Below are 26,711 nucleotides of genomic sequence, written 5' to 3'. Positions count from 1 at the left end.
TCTCTAAAGCTGGTTTGAGTTCCTCTTAGGAACTATACAGGCACTCTTAAGAGAAAAACAAGATACTTTTTACAAGATGCAAACAAGTCTAACTTTTTCTCCCTTTAGAGGGGAAGATGACATCAATGATGTGACTTGCATGGCAGAGGTCAACCTTGATGAGGAAAATGCCTGTATCTTAGCAACACATTCTGACTTTGTTGGCAAACTCATTCAGTCATGCAAAGATGAACCTTTTCTTCTCATTGGAGCTCTACAAAAGAGAATTTTAGACATTGGTAAGTATAGAATCATGATTATTGACCCAATAGGAATGTTTGTTGAGGGGAAGTATTATTTAAAGAGATGGTCTGGGACTCTAAAGCTTACATGAGGCTCTAAAAATGTTCTAAGATTTCTTCAATATTACAGAATAAAGCATTTTATTGAAAAAATCCATTACAACAGCCTTTTGTTTTTGGTTAGATAATATAGCTTAATAATTTATTCATTCTTATGACAAGAGTAATAGAGATACATATTTTACACAAATATTTAATGTGAACTTATTTTTAAAATCTTACTTTTTGTTGGCTTTTAGATATGTGTGTATACAAATAAAAGTTTATGTTAGATACTGAGGTCATAAATTATAGGAGTACCCAATGAGGGTCAATTTTTTTCTCGTATCAACCTGAAAATTTAATTTTTACTTTTATTGTAGAAGAAAGCTGAGCTAGAATTCTAACATTTTTCTCTAGGTGCAGGATGGTTTTTAGGTAGCTGCAATGAGTGGAAGAAAATGGAAGATAATGTACTCATTATTTGGAACTAAATTTCAATTTGTGAAAGACTATAAGACCTCATATTAAATATAACAATAGAGAAGATTGGAAATTTTGTATGAATTGTACCATATTTGATCTACTTCATAATTAACATGAATATTTTATGTATGGTATGTTGAATACTTTAAGGCCATATTTATTATCTGTCTTTAGTGAGGAATTAGCAGTAGTTTCTCCTGGTTAGTTTTTGTTCAGCTTGACACACCTAGAGTTATATGGGGAGAGGAGCCTCTGTTGAGAAAAATCTTAACCATCAGTGAGTGCCACATTATCCAAAGCATTGATTCAGCTCTTTTTCCCTTCCACATTTTATTTTTAGTTTGATTAAAATCTTTATTAAATGATTGCTTTCAGTTTTAAAAATGTTAAATATTGTTTTTAATGCTGTGTATATGTGTCCTGTGTGTGAGTTTATGCATTGGTGTGTTGTACCTGCAGTGGCCAGATGTGTAGAGTCCCCCTAGAGCTGGAGTTACAGGTGATTGTGAGCTTTACAATGTGAGTGTTTGGAACTCACTCTGCAGTGTTCCTAACTACTGAGCCATGTATTAATCCCTGTGTGATCATTTTCTCAAGGTTTGAAGAAAGGTTAAGATACTAATGAACAACATTTGCCTACATATGTCTAGGTGATAGGGCTACTTTGTGCCGCAGCTGCTGAACTCTCTTGGTCCAGACCAAAGCAAACATGAACTTCATATGAACAAATGGACAGGACTGTTTGTTATTGGGCCCTGGCTTCCATACAGAATACTGCAGCCGTGAAGGCTTTGATAACTTGTAATTTTTGACACTGTTCTGGAGTAGGGAAGTCAGGGCCTTCTTGGTGATCCTTGGACAGCTTTCTTTAATGTTGAACCCTCATGGGATTTACCTTATTCTTTATGAATTAGTAAAACCCAAAGGTCTCCATTCCAGTTACCCTAACTGAATCATGGAGAGTTTCTGCATGCATTTTGGGAAGGTATAAACTTCTATGTGGTTGATTCCTATAAAATCAGAGAGATGAGTTTTGACCTGTTGGCTATAGTTTGGCAACCTCTGTTTTAGGAAACATTGGAAAACTATTTCTATTTTCAGTTATTAATGAAACACAAACAATATAATACAAAATGTAAACTGTAAAAATTCTTTGAATTATCTAAGCTTAAAGGAGAAAGCCAAGAAGTGAATGTTAATTTATTTCTAGAGATATTTTCTGTTTATAATAAAATTCCTTCTGAGGTATCATCTGAGGCCATTCCTTAAAAGTAGAAATTATGCCTTCCACCTCACCATCTAACAGCAGGCAGGAAAGCTGGCCCTGTTCCTCAACAGATATAGCAATACAGAGGGACAGCAGGTTCTGCACCTCACCTAGGGAGCACAGCTGAGCTGGCCCTGATGGTAAAGGTGAGCCATTCCCAAGGGCCTGAGCACTGGAGAACTAGCCCGATGCTCGTCTGCTAAGAGGTTTGAGCTAGGGAGAGATACCCTCTGCTCCTGCCCCTTGCCACCTTTGGCAAGTAGGAGGGAAAGCAGGCCCTGCCCCAGAGATTTTTTTTTTATTTTCTTTATTTTCCTTTTCAGGGATGGGGTTGTTGCAAAGGCAGAGTGCAGATAAGAAGAGACAGGGAGAGGAGTTAGATTAGGGTACATGATGTGAAACTCACAAAGAATCAGTGAAACATTTTTAAAAACAATAGAAGTTATACATTTTCTGAAAGAATATTTGACAATGTTTTTCCTGTGTGAAGGTTAGGTTAAATGTCACTGTTCTTCATTTTCCCTCTAATATCCTAAATTAAATCGCAAACATACAATAAAGTCAGTGGTAAGCAGGCAGTCACTAACTAGCGCTCCTTAATTATGTTGGCTTTGCTTAAAATGTGTTAAAAGTGGGAATAGTTTTAACTTGTGCTCTCAGATTTTCTAACTTAGTGGAGGTATTTTTGAACATTGGCTGTTGTATACCCTCAGGAATTATTTATTAACACTTGTTCATTACCAATACTTAAATATTACAGGTTTTAAAAAAAGAACACGAGCTATTATTAGTTTTTAATTTATTGTTCTGAGAACTAAACTCAGAGCCTTCTATAACAGTATAGATTTTTAAATAGATAAATTACTTCTGTTTTTATTTAGTTTTTTAAATAATAGTTATTATTTTCAAAAAATCTTTCCCAAGCACTAATTTTAAGTGCTCATTTAAAAAAAAAAGAATCATGAAGTAACTTGGCTACCCTATCTAGTTGTAATTTATATATTTTTTTATTTGTGTATATATACTTGTGTATGTGAGTTCTGCTGCATATGGAGGCCAGAGCTATTGATTCCCTGGAACAAGAGTTACATGTTATAAACCATGGACACTGGTGCTAGGGATCACATGGAGGTCCTCTGGAAAAGCAGTGAATGGCTTCTAAGTCATCTCCCCAACCAACTCAGCTGGGGATATCATCTTAACCATTGACTGGTTTGAAATTTTATTGTTCCTTGTATAGAAGGCCCAACTAATTGTTTATGCTGAACATTTTTATGAAGTTGTATCTTGGTAATGGGTTTTCCTTTTTTTTCTATTTCAGTTTGAAATTGGAAATGAGTTCAGTTTTTTACAAAATAATGAATTACATTTTGAAGGCTTAGTTTAAAATAAGTTGGATAATTTTAAATTTTCTTCCTTTTTAGTTTACTATGAACTACATTTCAAATTAAAATGTAAATTTACTATGTGGTAATGTCAAAGTGTATTTAAGTTGTAATTAAACTGTGTTTTTGCTATAGTTCAGCCTTTGAGAATATGAGTATTTATTATATAAATTAGCATACAAAAATCAAACACTATTTTTAAATTACTATGAAGACATACGTGTGTGTGTGTGTGTGTGTGTGTGTGTGTGTGTGTGTGTGTGTGTGTGTTTAAAATAACCACAGAGGCCTTGAGAAATGCCCAGTGGATAAGACACTTCTGCAACTATGAGGACTAGATCCTTAGTACCTCACACACATGTGACTACACATACATGCGTGTATAACACACACCTGGGCAAACACAGACACATGTACACAGTTTTTAACAATATATCTACCTTAGATCACTGGATGCCTGTATGTTTACCTTTGCATATCTACTGAGGCGGCCAGGTATGTGCCCCTAAGAAAGAGTTTAAGCACTGATAATGGTTGATTGTTAGACAGCTACTGCTCTGGTGTTTACCTTTTAATTTTTTCCCTAAATCTTTCTTCCTCATTACCACCAAGATAAAACAATTTGTTCATAAACAGGAAGTTATTGGAATTAATAATGAAATGATGAGGCTTCGAGCATATTTCAGTGTAATTTTACACGTTAATTTATTGAAAACACGAGTAGTGCAAAATATAATTGGAAATGGACAAGAAGTATATAGGTATGTTTTATAGACAAGGAATTAACAGACTTATAATTTGAGTTCACTGAAATAAATGTCATGAATTATTAACAGTGTCAAACAGGGTAAAATGTGACTTTCCATTTTTTTAATTAATAAAATTAACAGAATATAGCACTAATTTCTGCAGTTACCATTTTCCTCCCTGAACACTAAACTTGATTTGTGTTCTTATTAACTTTGTCCTATAAATGACCTTGCAAGGAGAATGATTCTGGAGGCTAAGGGAAACAATGTCTATATTTTCTGAGGCTCCAGGCTAGGTTTTATTAATGTAATGTCTAAGATCTTTGAAGTTGTGACTTTACCAGGAAAATCATAATCTCCAAACCTTTATTCATAATGGGTATGACTTCCAGGGGGAACTGAATACCTGCTGTGCTAATTATTTCAATTATAAGCCACTACTAAAACATGTAATGGATTTTCTCTGCCTCTACAGGTAAAAAGCATGACATTACGGAACTTAACTCTGATGCTGTGAACTTGATCTCCCATGCAACACAGGAGAGATTACGAGGCCTTCTAGAGAAACTAACTGCAATTGCTCAGCATCGAATGACTATTTACAAGGTAAAGGAATCATTAGGGAAATACAGACTGTCACCTCTTGAGTAACAGTAAAGGTCGTTCCATGGACAAGGCTCCATATCTGCATGTATTTTTAGAATAGTTGAGAAATATATTTCACGTTAGTAGGAAAGCAGTTTCCTTAATTGTTTTACTTAGATGTGCTTGAATAGTAAATCAAATTAAAATTGGTTTTAAGTAGTGTCCAGAGTAAGTTTATTGTTGTACTTTGGAACATGCACCTATTTTACCTGAGGCTCCTTCCTCCTCAAGGCTTAATTAGGAAGAAGGTTGTGTTAGGATAGAATACTGGTTACTGTGTTCTCTTTGGTGGTCTGGACTCTGCTAGCCACCATATGCGTTTTAGTTAGTTACATGGTAACAGTGAGTACTGACCCTGGTGTCATGCGTTGCTGTTCTTAGCTGCTATTAGGAAAAGCTCAATGCAAGAAGAGCCTGTCTAGGTATAACAAGTAACTTACCAAGATAAAAGATAATACACTTACTGTATTTAAATTGTAGTTTTTATTGCTTTTCGGTCTTTAGGGTAAGATCAGTTGTGGACTGAAATTTCAGAGGTGGGCAGATACCCTGAATGATTATGGATTTTAAGAAAAGATAGTGGAATGAAAAGGAATAACACTTTTTTTAATTAAAAAGTACTGAGGGCTAGATTTCCGGCATATCGGTGAACAGGTAACTTTATGAGATTTTAAGTTTGCCAAATCTTCAAAGCCACACAGATTAAAGGAAATCCAGTATCTGCCACTGCCTCCTTAGTAGACTTGCAGGGGAAATCATCTTACTTCCTCACGTAGCATTGCAGAAGACCTATAGTGGTCAAGGTTTTTACTTGAAAATTCTTTGTGACAATTTGTTAGACTGACTTTAAAAAAAAAAAAAAAACAAAACAGAATAAGCACCAGACAAAGCTGTGGGAACAAAGCATCAGTATTTCATTTTACAGAGTCTAGGAATCTGCCCATTTTTGCAGGTTACCCATCTGTCAGTTCAGTCCGTGTTAGTTAACTGCACTTGTGTGTTTTGATTCTTTCTCTGTTATTCTAGCTAATGTTTCCCTACTTTCTTAGTCATGACAGAGAACCAGAACATTTCCATTTCACTGACTTTGCTTGTGTGTTCTGATTTTTATTTATCTCTGTTCTGGTCTGTATGGTTTCCTTTGTTCTACCAGCTTTAGGTTTACTTTGCTCCTTTTTTTTTTTTTTAATTACATAGGAGGTGAAATAAAGATGTTCGTTTGGGATTGTTCTCTTCTGGGTAGACAATTACCACTATGGATCTCTGCACGTAAGAGATCACTGTATTTCATATCCTTGGAGTGTTGTCTTTTATTCTGTCTGTCTGTTTATTGGTTTGGTTTGGTTTCTTTCCCCTTTGACTCACTAGATCAGACTAGTTGAGTATGTGTTGTTAAATTTACACATTTTTTTGTGAAATTTTCAGGACTTTTTTTTTTCAGTACTTTTTTTTTTTTTTAACTTCACTCTTCACTTCTTTGTGATAATAGAAGAAACTTCATATGATTGAAATTATTTCAATTCATTAAGGCTTCTTTTATAACCTAATATAACCTAACATGGTGTTTCCTAGAGAATGTCCCACATGTGTTGAATAGAATATATATTTTTTGATACATGATTATTATCTAGCTGGTTTTAAATGTTGCCATCTGTTTTTTGTTGACAGTCTACATGTAGTCTGGTATTGAAACATGGGGTTTGGTCCAGTAATAGAAGATGTATACATGAGGCTCTGGGTTCAATCTTTGATACCAATCAAAAAGTTGTAACTAGGTTTGCTTTGCATTTGAGGCCTTTATTGTTGGGTTTATATAACTTTTATCATATTTCTGTTACTAAAACAAATGCTGAAGCTAATTAGCCCAAAATAAAGAAACATTTCTTTTGGCTCACAGACTGGGAGGCTGTAGTCCATGGTGGGTTAGACTCGTTGCTGTTGGTTCCATGGCAAGGATTCATGGCAGTAGCATTTCTGGTGAAGCAAAGCTATTGAGCCCAAGGCATCCAGGAAGTAAAAGAGAAGAAGAAGGGAGGCTGTGTCCTCATATTTCCTAGGGTCTGTTCTACCTCCTTCCATTAGCACATTGGCTTGTGACCAAGCAGGCAGCACGTGGGCCATCGAGTAATACAGTCTTCTTAACCCTTCTGTTAATGTGCATCCTCTCATTCTTCCTCCTCGTCTCCAGTTAACTCCCTATGTGACCCAAATAGGTCTTGCGCTCCTGGATTCAAAAGACCTCTTGCCTTGGCCTCCAGAGTACCTAGTGTTACTATAATCTGTCCTTTGTTGTTGACCCCGAGATACCTCTTTAATATTAGTACAACAACATTAAACAATCCAACGTCTTCTTTTGAAAGCAGGCTCTTTCTCATACAGAATATCGTGACTAAAGTTTCCCTCCCTCCTCTCCTTCCAGCTCCTCCCCTCCTCCCTTCCCATATGGATTCACTCCCCTTCTATTTCTCATTAGAAAAAAAATTAGGCTTCTAAGAGACTATAATAAAACATAATAAGATAAAACAAACTACCACATCAGAACTGGACAAGACAAACAGAAGAAAAAGAGCTTAGTAGTTACTAGCCTCTTCAGGGACTCCAGCTCTCTTTGTACAGCCCTTACAACTCCAAGACCCTTCCTGACTGACTCTTACACATCACCAAGCTCCGCTGTCAACACGAGATCCATCTTTGGCCTGCTCTGAACCACAACTTCTACGTGCTAACCCCCGGGAAATACTTCCAAAAGATTTCAGTTGAGTGTGCCATTCACAGCTCTGTTGTATAGCCCTCAGGTAGCATCTTTCTGTTTTATCAAGAGCATATGTTACTATATTTGATAGCTCTAAGAAAATGGATAGTGTTTACCCGACCTGGAAGACCTTAATCATTTAACTTATGGATCCTTTAACTTTAATTGTATAAGTGACTCTCAACCTTTCAAATGGTGTGACTCTTTAATACAGTTTCTCAACAGTAAAATTATATTCTTGCTACTTCATAACTGTGATTTTACTACTGTTATGAATCATAATGCAAATACTAGATATGTTGAATATCTGATATAAGGCCCTTGTAAGGGGTTGTAACACACAGGTTGAGAAGCACTGTATTATACAGTTACTACTATTATTGATTTATCCTATACATTCTCCTACATTCATTCTTTAGCAAAGCTAGAATTACTGTCTGTATATTATATAGAAAGACAAATATTCTCCTTCTTTAAGCAGAAATAACCACTTAATTACAAATTCAAGTTTACTTCAGAATTACAACTATCTTAGGTGGGATTCACCTGATGGTGCTAATATAACTTGAGTCTGGGTGTCTAGTGGTGTTCATTCTTTTGGTACATGAAGACTGCGTTAGAAACAGGAAGGGCTTGATGATATTAGGCATATCTGTTACAATGGTAGTCGGGCGTTAGGAGTTAGGGAAAAGCATTTATTTGCAATAACTGGAAGAGAAGGGGAAATTATGCCACAGACTGTTGTATCCAAAATGGTAAAGAAAACAGCATGCAGATGTGATACGGTTAAAGTTTAGAATGCTTGTGCATCTTTTTAATTTAGTGCTTATTGTCCCCTCTAAATTAAATTTCTGTCTGTAAAATGTCTCCAGAGTTTCTGAACATAGAAGTGGTAAAGATGAAGTATTTAAGGAAACTGTTATTGTACTTAACCTCTATGCATGGCCTACAATGCATCCCACATTTTATCTTGTATTATTTAACTTTAAAGACCATGGAGGATTCTTGTATTAAGCTTGAAGTAAAATAAGTAGCAACTACTACATCCTTCTTCCTTAAACCATGTAATACTCTTTTGATCTAGTTAAATACCAACAATAAAAATTTAATTTAAAAAGAATCTTGGGCATATGAAGTCTCTTAGTCTGAGTGAACTGAAGCAGCCGGAAGCTTGAGGATAGAGTGGGAACGCAGTAGTGCCATGCTGCGTTCCAAGCCTGGCGCTCATGTTGAGCTCAGTGTTTCCAGTGTGGCTGTGAGAGCCTCCCCCAGGGGAGGTGTTGACTGCTGAGAACAAGTAGAGGGGGTGTGCAGATTGGGAAAGACCTTTCCGCTGTGTCCCAGGTGAACCACATACACGGATATTTGTATTGTAGAGGCAGCTACATGGTCATGGGTGAGGAAAACTAGAAAATAGTTCCATTTGAAAGCACTGTTTTTGTACTCTAGCATACTAGGATGAGTGAGACAGTTTGAATTTTGTCATTTTATAGAATACTTAAAATAAGACATTATAGGCTTCTTGTTACAGCTCTCATTTGTAAATGATATGCTTTCCCACTACTTCTGAGTCCTAAGGCAGGATGATCCCAAGTTCCACGGCAGCCCAGTCTGTGTAGTGAGAATCTACTTATAAATAGATAAATTATAAATAAAAAATTGTATTAAGATTATTTTAAGTAACGTTTCTGTCTAAATTAGACTAAGGGAATCTTCAAACCAGACCTTTATGATTTTAATGTTCGCCATTTTATCTTCTATTTGGATAGAAGTGTTTTAGTTTGTTAAGAGCAAGCCAATCTAACTAGTTTTTTTTCCCTGTCATTTTCAGTGAGGTGATTGTTCCGTGCTTTTCATCTAAGGTTTAATTACTCATATTTATGCCTACTTAGATAGGAAATAATGTGACTAAGGGAGATTGAATTATAGGTAATAGTATATTCTACTGTGTTCTTTTTCCTATTGTTAGGGTCTGTTTGACTTAATTACTTTCCCTGTCTCTAAAGAGGCTTGCTAATATAAATGCTTAATCATCTCTCAAATTTTAAGGTCAATTAAAATTTCTGGCTTCTATTTTGTTTGCTTGTTTAACAGAATAAAAAACATTGTCTTCTGAAAAAGTTAGTTTCCTATGTGTGTTGGAGTTGCTCTCTTTGTATTGTTATGCCTTACGCAGAACCAGAATCATAAGACTTTCTCTCCCCCAGGGAAGTGAAAATTACATCTTGTCTACTGATACCAGATCACAGCTCAAATTTCTTGAAAAGCTGGATCAATTGGAGAAGCAGAGGAAGGATTTAGAAGAGAGAGAAATGTTACTGAAGGCAGCCAAGGTAAAGCCCCGTGTGATTTTTCTAGGGACGTTGTCTGACAGTGATCATAATTGATTTCATCATTGATTGACAGTGTTGCTTTTACTCAGCCTTTAGATTTCTCCTGAATTTCCTAAAATGAACTTACTAATAGGGCGTTTCTCAACCAAGATGATGTGGTATGCCGTTTCAGTTTTTTAGTTAATGAGTCCTAATCTTTTGTCTCCTCCCTCATATTCTGGTGTGCCTGATCTCATTCCTATTCGCCTGCCCCTAACCGCAGTTAGAATATTATACAAAATTTAGACTTTTGAGACAATATTTGGTATGTACTAAGTTGAAGTTAACAAGAACACTTTTTAAAACACAAGAGGATTATAGTAACATTAAGAACAATTTGGAATATATGGAACACACATAAATTTGTGGAAAAGGAATTGGAGAGGGGGGAGTAGGAGGGGAGACAGGTGGAGCAGTAGACCTGTATTCTTCCTTTAAGCTGTTTTGTAGGACGAGTAATACCTGGGTACCACATAAAAGTTCAGTCCACTCCAGTTTTATGCTTCGTACCTCCAGTCTTCTTCATAGAAGTTGAAGCTTGTAAGAAATTATGAAGGCTGACCACCAAAGTCTTAGATTTTGTTTTGAGGACCTTACTTTTAATTTCTCATATTGCTGAAAGATTTTTTTTCTCAGCCACATACTAATATCTTCTTTATTTTTGAAACCGCGTCCCACTGTGTAGCCCTGGCTTACCTGGAACCTTCTGTCTATACTAGGTTGGCCTTGAACTCTTAGAGACTGGCATCCCTCTTCTCCTGAGTGCTGACATTAAAAACATGCACCATCACAGCCAGCCCACCAACTGTTATTTTCTGTTTTCAGTCTGTCCTGGGATGAAGCAGGGTCTGTGTGGTATGTAGCTCAGGCTGCTTTGAATTCACTGTCATGTCACCATCTCTGAAGTGCTAGGATATGCAGGGGTCAGTCCTGATACTTGGCTCTGATTGCTTCTTTGATTTATTTTGAAACAATTTTAAACTAATAGTATCAAACTATACATTTTTGCCCCTTTTTAAAGATTCCCTCATATCCTCACATTTTCTTGCATTTATTCCATCTCTACTCCTTTCCCTACTCTTTGTATGTAACACACTAACACACACACACACACACACACACACACACACACACACACACACACACACACACACTTTGGTTAGTCGGTATGTGTATATGTGTATAATATGTACCCTCCATCTTAGTTAAGAAGGATTTTTTTTTAGTATATTTACAGTTATGAAGCTGTCTGTACTATACAATTCAGAGAATCTCTGGAGAGCAGTCCTGAGGCATATTGGCCTACTACTTTAAAACAGTCTAGTGTGTGTGTGAAAGGTTGTTGGTAGTATAACACTGCTGCCCATTGCAAGAGATACCTATTCAAAGTTCATCAACCATCTTACTTGTCTTTCTTCTTCTTCAGGTTCCATTTTTCTTTTCAGAAATAAGTATTTCGTTCAGTAGTTTAATCCTGTAGGTGGGAGACACTTCTGAATGCCCACTTTGTTCCTCATTGTGTCTTTGTTACTCACTGAGGGTGTCCTACTTTTTGTCATTATGTATTCCAGAGCCAACCTTTACTGTTCTTGCCTCCATCCTGGAATCAACCATTTCTATGAGAAATTCTTCTATTTTTTACTTGAAGATGCTGGTCAGAAACCAGTATAAGAGCACATGCTATGTTCATTGCTTAACAGTGTCATTAAATATAGGATGTATTAGTGGATAGCTCTAGGAAATATTTGTATGATGGCTCTATATATACTCGTGTATAAATATCTACAATGTTTTCTGTATCTTTATATGTATTATAAAGTCATGAATTCATATGGTTACCTCTAACTTTAATCCTGTACCTCACTTTTTATATCCATAACCTATCTTCTATATTAAAATCTTTCTCTTGCTTGAAAGATTTCTCAGGAAATAAGAGCATTTGCTGCCAACCTGATGACCTGAGTTTGATCCCTGGGTTCTACACGTTGATAAGAGAGACCCGACTCCCATAAGTTGTTCTCTGACTTGTACACTTAATTGTTCAATGGTCTTCAAGTGTATACACGTTCGTTCATTCATTCATATTCTCTTCCTCTCTTCTCCAAATAATTGCAGAATTATTTTCTTCTGGAGTCAGTTTGTCTCTGTTATTATCCTTGGAACATCTCACTTATATTCTCAATCAGTGTATGTCTTTGATTAGTAAAGTTAATATGTCACCAGCTTGGTTGATTGACTGCCTACTACTATTTACTTCAGATCCATTTTATTGGCCGTGCTCCTTGCCATTACTTCCAGTGGCCTATGCCTCACTGAGACATCTCAAACCACAAGGATGTGAGCATCATAGCTTGGCTATTGCTCTGTTGTCTCAGCCCCAGCACTGACCACTGTGCTGTGAAGGGCAGGGAGATGGGACAGGAAAGGATTCCTTCTTGAACTTGAAATATTATAAGCAAGAACTTAGCTATTGTTACAAGACAGTTTACTGGTTCTTCATTTCTAATTACTGTGCAATAAATAGCATTATAAACTATTGAATACTAGTCTAAATATTCTTCTACCCCTTATCTAGCCCCCCACAAATCTGGTTGACTTGCAAAATGGAATGCTAATCAATTTATCATTGTCATCTTTGCTGTTCTAAGCTCCTACCCTCATTCTCTCCGTCAACCTCTGTTCATGGCAGTTGCTTGAGAGTAGTCTAGTCATTATGTGGCCTCTGTGCCTTCAGTCATAGCTCTGTGTAGTAAATGCTCTGTATACCTGGTTGAGCCCCTGCTAAAGGGTTGCTCCAGTGTACTCTCACTCTTGTGCTCTCAATAGTAGTCTTCCTCCAATGGCTGACTGTTAAGACAACACTTGACTTCCTTTCTCTATCATACTTTCTGTATGCTTTAAACACATGGTCATCCTGTCAGTTAACATTCTTGCTGTAATTTTAAGGCTTTGTTTACTGTTTCTTTTGTTAGACTGGTCTTCCTAATGTTTTGATGTGATTTCCTGTTTCTTGTTATTCAGACTTCTACTCAAATGTTCCTCTCAGAGATAAATGTCTAACCCACCACCTAACTAAGGAAGACAACTACCACATTTCTCATGATCACTCATACCATTTGGTTTTTTTATAGCATGTATAAGTATCAGTAGTATCATTTTATTAAGTGCAGTATCAGACCTAAAACTCTAATAAAAATATTGGAGTGTGTTTCCTACTTGTACTTTCAGAAATTACTCTTTTCTGAAAGATTTGGTTAAAGGTTGGGTGAGTTCTTGATTTTAATAGTAGTTAAAATACCACATGCTTTTCCAAAATGTCTTCTAAGGATGATCCAGTGTTGTTTGTTTTCATTCCATTTGAGCCCAAACTTCTTTTCCTTTTCTTCTGTGCAGTCCAGTTTTCATTTTGCCATGTTCCAGCATGAGCAATGTCATGCCTTGACTAGACCTGACTGACGCTGTTAGCATCATTTCAGTGTGCCATTCCTCCAGGCTAACTGCAGCAGCAGCCAGATGACAAGGGGGAGGGGCGAGGACTGGAGAGCAGCTAGCCTAGACCCAGGCATTGCCCCTGGAGCTAGGGTTTTCAATCACAGGAGAAATCATCATTTATTAAATATTTAATAGCAATGCTCGTGTTTAGATGATTTCTATTAAAATTTTCTTTTCCTTTGACAGAGCCGCTCCAATAAAGAAGATCCAGAACAGCTGAGATTAAAACAGAAAGCCAAAGAGGTAGGACTTTCAAGTTACTGCGCTGGTCTTTGTGTTTGAGGGAAGGTTGGCAGCCTCACTCTTGGCAATTAGGTCAGGGTTTATTTTACTGTTGCATAGCATTTGCAGAAGCCTTGGGGAAGGACAGGAACTGCTGAAGGCAAGGGCAGTGCTTCAAACGAGGTCAGTGAGCTATGTGCTCTCCTTTTAAAATTATTTTCAAGGCTTAGGCCTTTCTGGAAATGGCTCTTTGTAAACTGCAACCATATACTTGGAGGAATATAGTGTGGGATTAAAAGAAAGAAAAAAGAAACTTTTGAGATTTAGCATCTGGGACTGTACAATAGGCTACATTTTTCCAGGGTAATTGTTCGTTTTGTAAATCTGATACTGCTTATAATTCTTTGGCTGGGAGGCGGTACTGGGATTTAGTTTTAAATGGAAAATGCCTCTGGCTTTTAATTTTCTGAGCCCAGCAGTTTTCTGTTCTGGAATGGAGCCCTTGTTTCACACAGTTCATGTTTAGCTGCAGGGGTTTTAGTTTATAGCTTAGACTGGTTAAGCTTTTACTCCCAGAGGCCTCTGCATAGCAACTGTAGAAATCAACAAATAAGTTCATTTATGTCTGCAGTCTCCTCTCAGTAGCTGACTTTTTACATTTCCCAATATCCATTTCCTGACTTCTCTAGCCTCAGAGAAAAAAGCTCCACTAATTGGAGCTTATTTTAATTGAGCCTTAATATTGGATCTCACTGGAGTTGCCCCCAGAGCTACTGAGAACAGAATGAAATGAAGGTACCTAAGGTTGAAAGGGTGTGTGAGTGAGTGTGTGTGTGTGTGTGTGTGTGTGTGTGTGTGTGTGTGTGTGTGTGTGTGTGTGTGTGAAATTTTTCACTTGACCTACAGATTCTTTTCCCTCCTGAATAACTCATCAAGCCGGCTCACATTCCTGGTTAAGGATCTGACAGCAGATGATAATAAAGACAATTGAGGTGTGAGATGTGTGATATGGAGCTGAAGAAATCGGTTTCTATAGTTACTTGACTGATTTCATGCAATTTTTAAGGATCTTTGTGCTAAATCAGAGTGATTTCCTGAGCAACCTTTTCCTTAGCTGTGCCTTTTGAACTATGAAATGTGTTGTCTGCAGCATTGCAGCACTGACACCTGGGTGCCAGCAGCAGGTTATTTATTAATGTTCTAAGGCTTTTATTGTTTGGATTAATGTAGGAGCTGAGGCAAAACACATGGAAATTAGTAAGATTCTTAGAATCAATGTGTATTTTCTGTAGCATAGAGAAAGAAAGTACATGAACTCTGGGTAAAGGGGTATAATGATTAGGGCAAGAAAGGAGGAGCTTAAAGTGTTGGAACTGGAGTCACTTTAAGCAAATTGTTTCTTATATTAAATTCCTTCCAGTGGAAATGTATCTAACTGAGAACCATGTCTACCGTTCTTTCTAAGCAAACCTAGATTAGTGATAGGTAGGTGTAGCTAGGCCACTTGTCATTGCTGTGAGCCCTGGCTATCTCTTCTTGAACACTTCTATCTTGGGAAGTTAATTATCTTACCCTGTGTGTTGTTGCTTCATAAACATGGGTATTTAGGTTTTCCCCCCTCCTTCAGCTTTGAAAGAGGTGACTTTGTTACATGAAGTCAGTATGTAGACAGCAATCCTCAGACAGCACTATAGGGCAAGGCGCAGCCTCTTTACTGAAGTGAAGAACAGACCTGCTTCTTGTTCCTTCCTTTGCTCTCTATTTACTGTTTCTTTTCTAAGAAAGGTTAAAAGAAATGTACTTTCCTTCTAGACTGTTTTAAAGTCTTCTACAGTAAATCTACTGTAATCAAAAGGAATCAAATTTCTTAGCCTGGGTTGAAGAAGAGCTGTTCTATATATAGTAGTATTTATCGTTGTCTTCCTTCTGTCCCTTTCAAGGCCACACATATGGGTATTTTGATTATAGAAATATCCCTACTTTACTCTGGAGTTGAAATATTCTCTTATAAAGTAATTTATGAAGGCATGCGCTTGTAGAAGCTGTAATGCTGTGGTTTGTTATTTTGGTATTAACGAGGGAGTTTTCTTGACTTCATTGGCAGATTAGTGCTGTTTTGTAGTCAGTGCTCTGTTAGGACAGCTTTATTCCCTTTGCACACTGCTCACAGGAAATGGACTAATGACAGCATTATAAATATGGAATTACAAAAGAACTGCTTAGAGAAGTGATAAACTTTGTTTATGCTTGAAGATGTTTCAGCAAGGGTGTTCATCAGGCTTCAAGTCATGCCTACATCTAGACTCTAATTGTTAATGACTACAGTGTTGATATTGATAGTTTTCCTATGGTTTTCCTTTTCCCCCCCTAAAATAGTTTTAGAAACTTCATATTTTTATGTTTAGTTTATATGACAATCTGTTAAATTCACAGGTTTTTATGAAGGTTTGTAGTGATTGCTTTTATTCGTCTATTGACTTCTTCAAGTGATGCTGTTCTCATCTGGCTGCCTTTGGGTTTGCCTGCAGCCTCGTCTCAGCCCATCGCAATGGCTCCTGCTGCACACTGTTGGCATTGACCTGACAGGTTATCCATTTGGAAACCTTACTGCTGTCTAGCAAAATGTCTGGGGCCACCCATGGAATTCGGACATTTTTTTCTTAAACTTGAAGGGTATCTTTTCAATTTCAGTGTAGAGTGTTTTTGTTTGTGTGTTTGTTTTGGATTGTTGTTGTTTCTCTCTCTAAAAACAATTTTCACTGCTACAATTTAGGTATTAATAGATATTTTTTTCTGAAATATAAATGGTGACTTGCTTCCATTTTATCCTTGATTTGTGAAGCTTTAAAGTATATTAGCAATTGTCAGAATCTAATTCCAAATAAACAGGCTTCGTACAGCTGCAGACTTGTCTGAAATGTGTGTTGTATGTTGTCGATTAATATTTATCTTGCCCTTAGTGTTTTCCCTTAGTACATCACTCCAAATTCTGCAGAGCAAGCCATCTGACCTTAAAGTTCAAACATCCTGATTTCTTAAAGAGTTTTTAAAATATATTTTATAACCCTTATAACCATTTGGATTTCTTTTTTTGTCCTTTGAGAAATATGAGTTCTGTAAATCTGTGCAGTGTGTAACAAAAAATTCATTCATTTTCTTTTTAACACTTGAAGGCATTCTCAGTTTCATTTTATATCAGACAATAAAGGGGAAGAAAAGAACTACAATCATGTATGTGCTAGAACATTGACTTTGCATAGAAACCTGTGGGGAAGTGATTAAAATGCATGACAAATTAGAAACATATACTCTGAAATAGGATTGTTTTTCTAAATAGATTATGAAACTGAAAACTCGGGGTACAACTCTCCACAGACCATTATTGTATAATTAATAGAGTATTGCACATAAGACCTCATTTCTGAATAGAAAGTATACTTTGTTATTTGGTCCTTTGCCGTTGTTACTTTTTGTTTTCCTTCTTTGAGGCAGGGTTTCACTGTTCAGTCTGGCTGCCTTGGTGCACTCTGTGTATAGCAGGCTGACTTCCATCATGGAGATACTTCTGTCTCTGCCTCCCAAATTCTGAGTTAAAGGTTTAGATCACTACTGCACCTGGGAGAACATTGTTTTGTTTTCTTCTGTTTGTTTGAGACAGGGTCTCCTCATGTAGCCCTGGAACTTTCTGTGTATACCTGTTTGTTCTGACCTCAAACCCACAGAGGTCCGCCTGCTTCTGCCTCCTGAGTGCTGGGATCGAAAGAGTGTACCACTATGTCCAGCACATCTGAATGATTCTTACATGTTTCCAGATTTAGCTGCTAGCCTGAGATGCAGCAGCCACAGCCTTCAATAGATCACAGCCTGTCTGCCTACCCTGAGTGAATACTCCAGGTTTACAGTCTTTGATGGCACTAGTCACTTCTTAAGCACTACTAACATCTCAGTTCCTACTGCCCAACATCAGTTGTCCTAGTAGAGTAAGGTTTCACTAGTGGTGCTGTCTCTTGTTAACCATGGCTGATTCTTCAGCCCCGGATCACCAGAACTCACATAGATGATCTCAGCAGCGTCTTTGTTTCCCTCTGAAACTTCACAATCGAGGCCTCCATCACCCTCATTGCTCTTTGTGTTCTTGTCTTCAAAGCTCCCACAACAGCCCATTAAGCCCCTGGTTTTCCTTGACTTTTCCAGCCAGAAATTCTAAAGTCCTTCCACAATCTTCCCCAAAACACATGACCAGATCTGTCATACAATACATCATGACCTGGTACCAATTTCTGTTTTAACTTGAGTTTTCAATTGCTGTGATTAAGGCCATGACCAGAAACAGCAGCTTGGGGAAGAAAGGGTTTATTTAAGCTGATGATTGGAATTCAGGAGTCACCCCACAAACCACACCAAACTCAGTCACACAGGGATGGTTTATTTAAGACACATCCTAAGAGTGATCAATCAGGGCCATAGATCAGAATTCAGAGTCTGAGACTATGACCCCGAACCTTTTATATGTCAGCTTTTTAAGGCTAAAACAACAAAACCACAATGAATTCATACACAGGTGTTAGAAGTGCTGCTGCCTGGTAGTCAGCTCTGACTCAAGCCACTTTAGACTGTTACACTTTAACAGTTCGTATTGACCTTTAGATAGGTTGCAACCCATAAGAACAACAATGCTAACCAACCAGAGCTCCCAGGGACTAAACCACTACCCAAAGACTATACATGGACTGACCCATGGTTCCAGTTGCATATGTAGCAGAGGATGGCCTTGTTGGGCACCAGTGGAAGGAGAAGCCCTTGGTCTTGCCAAGGTTGGACCCCTAGTGCAGGGGAATGTGGGGGGGTGGTAAGAGGGGGTAGATGGGGGCACCCTTATGGGGGGGAAGAGGGAAGGGGGAAGGGATGGGGGCTTATGGACAGGAAACCAGGAAAGGGAATAACATTTGAAATGTAAATAAAAAAGTATATCCAATTAAAAAAAGAATAATAATAAGAAACCTGCAGTCAACATGACCCTGCTCTGAGTCAAGTTACTTTTCAGTGACAGTGACTGACAGACATATTACAGCAACAGTATGAAATAGCTGGCAGACATGGAACAAAATGGCTTCAGCTATGCTAGCAGGAGGCAGGCATCAACATTTATACATGCCAATCACAGTCCATCGAGAAGGGAATTTGAGATAAGAATTCAAACCAGAACACTAGATGTTGGAACTGAAGCAAAGGATATGGAGGATGGCTCCACACTGACTTGCTCAGCCTGCCTTTTTATAGTATAGCATCCAGGACCACCAGCCCAGGACCCACCACATCAATATCAGTTAAGGAAATGCCCCACAGGCCAGTCTGGTGAAGGCATGTTCTCAGCTGAGAGTTTTTCCTTCCAATATGACTCCAGCTTGTTTCAAGTTGACATAAAACTAGCCTTTGATTTTCTCAAATGTGTCTGTCACAGATCAGAAGATTTTAATTTCAGTGAAGACCAGTTTGTTAGTGCTTTTGTGAATAAATATGTCACATCTTAGAAATCTTTGCTAGACTCCCAACTCATGAAGATTTTCTTTTGTGCTTTTTATAGAAGTTTATGTTTCTATACCTTGAGTTTATTTTTGTATATAACATTTGAAGTTTAGGTCCAGATTGGATGTTTTTAAGCTTTATTTTATACATGAATGTTCACTTTCTCCTCCCTTTCTTCCTTACTTCCCTCTCTCCCTTCCTGTTTTTCAAATTAGAGCTTTTCTGTGTAACCCTGGCTGTCCTGGGACTCTGTGGATCACTGTAGCCTTGGACTGAGAGATCCACTCAACTGTGCTTCCTAAATGCTATATTCAAAATGTGAACTACCTCTGCCTATTTTTCCATTCCCTTTCTTTTTTTTCAATAGACATTCAGGCGGTAAAGATAGATTTTGTGTGTGCGACAGAAAAGAAGCAGTTTACTTTAAGAGTGAGGGACAGGTTACTCCCAAAGAGGAAGTGAATTAGTTAGCTAGGAAGGCAGAGGCTCAGTCTTGACACAGGACTTCTGATCCTTTGTGGTCCTTTAATTAACACCCACATTCCAGGAGATAGATCCTTGGGTCAATTTGCAAAAATCCTTTCAGTATATAAAGCAGGGGAGTTGGTTACTAGGATTAAGCCCGGAACCTCACACATACTAGATAGGTTCTCTGCTGTTAAGCTGTATCCTTACCTTTCAAAATCTTTATCAAGTCCAATTTAGTAATTCATAAACACAGTCATGTCTTCATTCGTTTTTCTTGTGTGATATTTTGAGACGCAAGGAATACAAATAAATAATTTATTTCTCAGCATTTCATTTCAGTGTATCTGATTCCACCTGTTCCTTACTAATATTTGGGGAGATGATGATTATTGTTTGTGGCAACTTGTATCTTGTAATTTTGCCATATGCATTCATTAAAACTAGGGTAATTTTTTTTGTTTTCTTTTGACTTACATTTTCTCGTGTGTGACAATGTGTGTGTGCGTGCACGCATGCGTGTGTGTACTCTCAGTACATATAAAAGTAAAGATTAGAAGACAACTTGGGAAGCTGGTTCTCTTTTCTACCATGTGGGTGCCAAGGATCGAGCCTCTGATCATCAGGTTCAGAAGCAAGCATCTTTCTCACCCATCTGAGCTATTTTGCCTGCCAGCCATGACTGGGAGAGGTGGGTGGTGGTGTTGATGATGCTTTTCATTGATACTTTTAACTTTCCTGCATACATAATTATGTTATCCTTTTGAAAATTTTTCTGAGTTTCATGTTGTCATCATCTTCAACTACAGACGCCAAATCTGTATTAATACCCAAAGTTTCCTCTTGTTCTAGTTATGTCTGATTTCTTTGCTTTGTGCTGGTTAAACAGTATTGCTTTTGAGAATGTGTTATAACTAAAGAACAAATTAAAACTATAGCCAGTTTTTCAGATGTTTTTGCTTGTTTCTTTTGTTTTAGAACGTTTTCTAAAACATATATGAACATGGTCAATTTAAAAACCTTCCTTGCAAGGTATGGGAAGGGACCCTTATTTGGTATGACTTACCTTGAAGATACCATGTATCTATAGGGAAGGCCTTTAAAATATATTTTTATTTGATTTGTGCTGTAGGGTAGATTAACTAGAACCAGATTTTTTGTTACATAGAAGTTCTGGATTGTGGCAGCATCAGACTCTTGACTATAGTTTTTATTAAAAAGGCCAGCAGCAACAAAAGATTTTATAACTTCTGAAAACCCTTATCTAACAATTTATTTATAAGAAAGCCTACAGCTTAAAAGGATTTCTATCCTATAAAGTTTAGTGCAGATAGAATATTTTTCAGTTTACTTACTTTGACTATTGGTTTTCTAAATATATTTATGCTACTACATTAAAAAAAAACTTAGCAAATAGCATATATTTAACAGGATTTTATTTTTCACAGCTCTGGAAACTAGGTGAACTAACATGAAAATGAGGGCTGGTTTGTATGTGATGGGGACCCACTCCTCATGGATGAGGTCCCTGTGCTGTGTGCTTGTCCTTATTGTTTTTATAATGTTTGATCTTTGGTTACTGTTTTGTTTCCTAAAGAATTTTCCTAGTGTAAGTGTTTCTTAGTGACTGACTCTCTTGATCCTGTTGGCTATGACTTTCATTCACACCATTCACACTCAACAACTATCTTTTTGTCTTACACAGCAGTAGAATTTCATGAGATTTGAATTTTTTTTCTCTTCTGGAAAAGCTGAAGGGTTTATGCAGTGATATTTTATTTTTACTTTGTCTTTATAAAAAAATGCATCACTATTTCCACACGTAAATACTTTGAAATCCTTTTCAATAAGACACCTTCTGTATTGCCCTAAGACTGAAAAATTGTACCTTGTAGTTTTGACCATTAAAGATTAATGTACATCACTTAAGATTTTTACCATGAAGATAAATACAAAATAAATCCACAAATTTTATTTGTAAATATTTTTACAGAGAGCATTGATCTCTGATTGCTGGTTCTACCATGTCTTTGGGTGGCTTCTATGAAATTGCCCTACTCTCTTAGACTCTCACTGTGCAGTTGTTTTTATTTTGAGTAATCAGTGAATTATCCTTTTAGTGTGGTTGTGAGAGTTAAGAGTCGTTTATAAGTCATACAGTACATTAGAACTGTATTTGCTCGGTAATGTTCAAACATGGCTTCTTCTGTCTGTGCTTCCTCTTCTTTGAGCGGTTTCTTCTGTGTGAAGATTAAGGATTAGGAGCTAGTGAGTCAAGACATCAGGAATATGCCCTTGGCTAAGGGAGTTAATATAATTTTATTTGGGAATAATACAGAATTGGCGTTGTGATCATTTTTTCCTCTGAGCATCTATGCAAACACTGACTCTTCCTCCCCCATGTTCTAGTTGCAGCAGTTGGAACTCGCCCAGATCCAATATAGAGATGCTAATCTCACAGCTCTTGCAGCCATTGGACCACGGAAGAAGAGACCACTAGAATCAGGAAATGAGGTACTGATAATAGTGTTTGTTGTTGTTGGGTTTTGTTGTTGTTGTTTTTGTTCTTATGTCAAAAACATAAGCCAAAAAGAAAACAAAGGCAAGAGGCATGGAAATCATCTATCTTGTTCTGCATGATACCAAATTTTTCTTGAAATTCTGCCTTGCAGAATTGTTTATATAAATTCTATATATTTTTATAAAATCTATTCTGCCAGTTCTTTTTAAACATGTGTATCTTTTCAACTCTATTTTTAATTACCATTTTGATCTCCAGGTATGCCATTTCCATTTTTAAAACACCTCTGTGTATTCTAACATTTGTAAATACTCATTTTTAACGTGTGTGTTGAGGGCATGGGGGTGTGTTGTATATGGGTTTGGGCATGGAAATACAGATGACCATCGTGGATAGAAGATGTCAGATCCCCTGGAGCTTGAGTTACAGGTGTTTTTGAGCCATCTGACATAGGTGTTAGAAATTGAACTTGGTTCTTCTGTAAGAGCTGTATATACTCAAAGACTGACCTCACTGTACTTCCCTTTCCAACATTTTTATATAATCTCCCCTTTGTTTATCTAAGCCTATCTTATCTCCTAAGACTTCATCAGCCCTCTTATTTCTGAGCACAAAATGTGTTTATATGGCTGCCTTAGTTTGGGTTTCCATTGCTGTGAAGAGACCAAGGCAACTTTTATAAAGGACAACAGCTCTTATAAAGGACAATATTTACTTTGGGTTAGTTTACAGGTTTAGAGGTTCAATCCATTATCATCAGGGCGTGTTAGTGGCATGGCAGTGTCCAGGCAGGCATGGTGCTAGTGAAGGAGCTGAGAGTTCTACATCTTGTTCCAAAGGTAAACAGAAGACTGATTTCCAGGAGGCTAAGAGGAGGGTTCCAAAGTCCACCTCCACAGTGACACACCTACTCCAGCAAGGCCTCACCTCAGTATTACCGCTCCCTGAGCCAAGCATGTTCAAACTATCACAGCCTATTTATTATTTGTTCCTAAGTTCTGTTTTTAAATTTTAATCACTCTGTGCACATTTGTGTATGTGAGTGGGCTATGCACACTCTAGTCAAAATGCTCACACTGTCAGAGAGCAGCTGGCAGGACTCCGCTCTCCCCTTCCACCCTCTCAGGCAGGCTCGCTCTGGGATCCGCTGCTCTTGTGCTTTCTGCAGGTTGTGTGGCCTGCAGGCTGCCAGCTGATGATTCTAGAGCACCTCCCCTCAGAATGCTGGGTTACAGACACGCGCCTTCATAGCCTGGATCTTCTGAAACCTGGATTCATGGTAGTCCTGTGCTTAAATGAATCCTGATTTATTCAACCACTTCTCCAATAAATGCTCAGGTCGTTTTCCAGGTCTTTGCTTTCATTGCCTCTCAGGCTTTCCTTTGACTTAAATTGTTGTGTGAGTGAGATTCTGGAAACTTGGGTTAGAAAATATCCATATCTAGAAATTTACCAAAAATCTCAGACATACACAAACTTAGAGACAGTTTTTCTTTGTTCCACTGAACTATGCTTTACAATTGATTAAAGAAAGAAAACCTTTTCTATCATTTCCTTTCTGTTTTCCTTTTCTTTTATAAAGTTTGCTTGTTTGCTTTACATTTGACAGCTTTGTTTATTTTTTAAAGTCAATCTTCCATTATTGTCTTTTAGGTTTATATTCTCTTTTGTAATCTCTGTTTCTTGTTTCTTTGTGTTTTATTTTGAAACAGGTTCTCACTGTGTAGCCCAGGCTAACCTTGAACTTGGATCCTTCTGCCACAGCTTCCTAAGTTCAGGCATTGCAGCCATCTTGAGTATGAACGCTCTTTCTTAATTAGAATTACATTGTACCTTTTAGGTCTATATTTCCATTGTTCTAGCTTTTCTCACAGTGCTGGATATCGTACCCATGGCGTTGTGCATCATCCAGCGTTTCCTTCTGGCTCAGGGACATGTACTTCTCTGTCCCACCACGTTTTCCCTGCCCTGATGAATTGGCTACTCCAATTGGCATGCATCTTTGCACTCCTCAAAAAGAAAGGTGTGGCTTAGGTTTACTCCTAAATCTCTAAATAAGAGTTTAACTGTAGGTTAGCCACTGCATACCTATCTTCTCAGCGAGCCAGTTCATGGCCAGCCTTTACATAGCAAGATTGAGACCTCTCTGGCTGTCTAGTAAGACATTGTATCAAAGAGGAGGGAATGTTTTAATGTGCCTTTAGTTTTATTTCCTTGGTCCTAATAACTAGTTAACACCATTTATTCAGTGATTCTTACCTCATTAATTTGAAATGCCACCTTGAACATACACAATTTTAAATCCAATACATTTGTATTTGTATTAATGTTATTTTTACACACTGTGAACCTGTCCTAATAGAATTTGCTGTGAATATGAAAATAATTTATGCCTGTTGCATATGGTTATTGAGCTATTGAAATGAAGCCAGCTAGCACTAGAGGAGGAAATTCTCATCCTTTAAATGAACATGAATTCTAATATTTACTTGTGGCTATTGACTATATTATTGGGCAATACAAAAAGGCTGTTCTCATGACATATATCTTACTTACTTAGTTATTGTTGGTAGTTCTAGAGATTAAACTTAGGGTCTCACATAGACTGTCAGCGATGGTACACCCTGGACCCAGTATATATCTAAAGTATTTTAATACCAAAACCTCTTAAAAACCATCTGAACCATTTTAAGTGTATAGGTAATGTTTATTGAACATATTCACATTATTGAAAGATCTTCATACTTATGCATCTTGTAAGACTAAAACACTATACTGATTAAACAATTTTCCACCTCTACATTCTCATGTGATCTTCACTCCATTTTGCTTCTATAAATTTAACTACTCAGACATCACACAGAAGTGTAATTCGATGGTATTTTTTTTCACTACTAGTTTGAGTTAACATAATGTCTTCAATGTTTCAAATCCTAATATACTTAAAAATATGATAAAGCTAGTATAGCAAAGAAATTACTTTTTACTGTCTGGCACTGAACAACCCACTACCCTTTGTTTTTGTTCATGTGTGTGAGTCTGGGTAAATATCTAGGTGGAACAGGTCAAGTCATCAAGTGACCATGAACAGACCATTTTAGCATTCTTTTCCTTTCCCATCTGGAATATTATACAGTTTTCCACCCACTTACTATTTAGTATTGTACCTCATTTAAGAAGAGTTTTAAGTTCCTGACCTACGTTTCTAGCCCAGAACAGAGTCTGCTAAATGTTTTCCTAAGAGAACTCACCATAGCACGTGGGGTAATGAGTAAGTACATACACAACACAGGTCTGAGCTGGATCCTAAACCTGTAAGCTTTTAAATTTGGACAAGTCCTTTAAACCCCATTCTAAAGTATCCCAATAGGTTAAAAAGATATAACACTTGCCTTGTAATAGTTTATGGATTAATTTTTATGTAAATTCTACTAACAAATAAGTACTTAATGTTTTATTTTTGTCATCATTATAGAAATACTATTGTTTTAGCTCAAATGACCCCAAATGAAATGCTAACCATTAAACTCTCTAGGTCAGTGGTTCTTCTCAACTTTCCTAATGCTAGGACCCTTTAATACAGTGACCCCCAACCATAAAATTACTTCATTGCTACTTCAGAATGCTAATTTTGCTATTGCTATAAATCATAATGTAAATATATATCTGATGTGTATGATATTTAATATGTGGTCCTTGTGAGGTGCATTCCACTCCAAAAGTGTTACAAGTCACTGGTTGAGAACCATGGCTCTAGGCCTTCAGTTTAATTTGGATTTGTCATAAATGTTAAAAATATTAAATCTTGTTTTATTTTAAGACTTATTTTTAAATTTATTTAATATGTATGTGCCAAGGACCAGCTGCATGCAGCTTGGAGAGGGATTCTGAGGAAGGGATGTTCAGGAGCAGTGAAAGAACAACTGGAAGTCAATCATAGGTTGACAAGCTGACGGCTTGTGTTCTGCTTGAGAAAGCTTTCTCTGGAGATCTCCAGACAGCTCATCCAGATAGCTCAACTCTCACAGACCAAAGCCAGGTTCTCTATTTACATATCAGTGCAGTCATTTACTCCAGATTCCCTTTTGTCTATTTCACAAATCAGCATTCTATGACCCCAACCCATTGATTCTTAGAAGAGAATTTTTTTTAACATTGCAAATGAATTCAGAGATCTGCCTGTGTTTGTAAACACAGACAATAAGCTAGCTGGGTGGGATCTGGCTCTGAGATCACCACTCCCCAAATCTCTTTATCCCCTTCCTTAATATCTTTCTGACAAGCTGGCTCATAGTGTAACTGCTTTTGTTCTTTTAGGCCCGTGAAGCCCCTCATATACTTCATATTGCATCTTTATATTTTGTAGTAGTTATATAGTTGAGAAAGTGTATGTTTTGAACTCATTTTCACAGAGTTCTTTCTCACAGCCTTAAGGGCTATCCTGAAGGTCACAGTGTTTGCCATTCTTGCTAATAACATAGACCTACACTTGCCTCCCAAACTCATACT

At 37.3% G+C, this 26,711-nt stretch overlaps 1 protein-coding gene across 1 annotated transcript in view; it reads left to right on the top strand.

Annotated features, from left to right (window-relative positions):
* LOC116884949 (transcription initiation factor TFIID subunit 4B-like) overlaps positions 1 to 26,711 on the top strand; it is a 98,742-nt gene that overhangs the window by 5,923 nt on the left and 66,108 nt on the right. Inside the window, exons 3-7 of the mRNA XM_032886154.1 lie at positions 109 to 278; positions 4,683 to 4,813; positions 9,812 to 9,937; positions 13,655 to 13,711; positions 22,091 to 22,195. Coding sequence (XP_032742045.1) covers positions 109 to 278; positions 4,683 to 4,813; positions 9,812 to 9,937; positions 13,655 to 13,711; positions 22,091 to 22,195 — 589 coding nt within the window. The remainder of the gene's footprint in view (positions 1 to 108; positions 279 to 4,682; positions 4,814 to 9,811; positions 9,938 to 13,654; positions 13,712 to 22,090; positions 22,196 to 26,711) is intronic.

This window comes from Rattus rattus, chromosome 15 (genome assembly GCF_011064425.1).
Source record: "Rattus rattus isolate New Zealand chromosome 15, Rrattus_CSIRO_v1, whole genome shotgun sequence".
In the NCBI taxonomy this organism is placed as follows: domain Eukaryota; kingdom Metazoa; phylum Chordata; class Mammalia; order Rodentia; family Muridae; genus Rattus; species Rattus rattus.
Note: the sequence above shows the minus strand (reverse complement) of the source record. Positions and strands in the feature narration are given on the sequence as shown.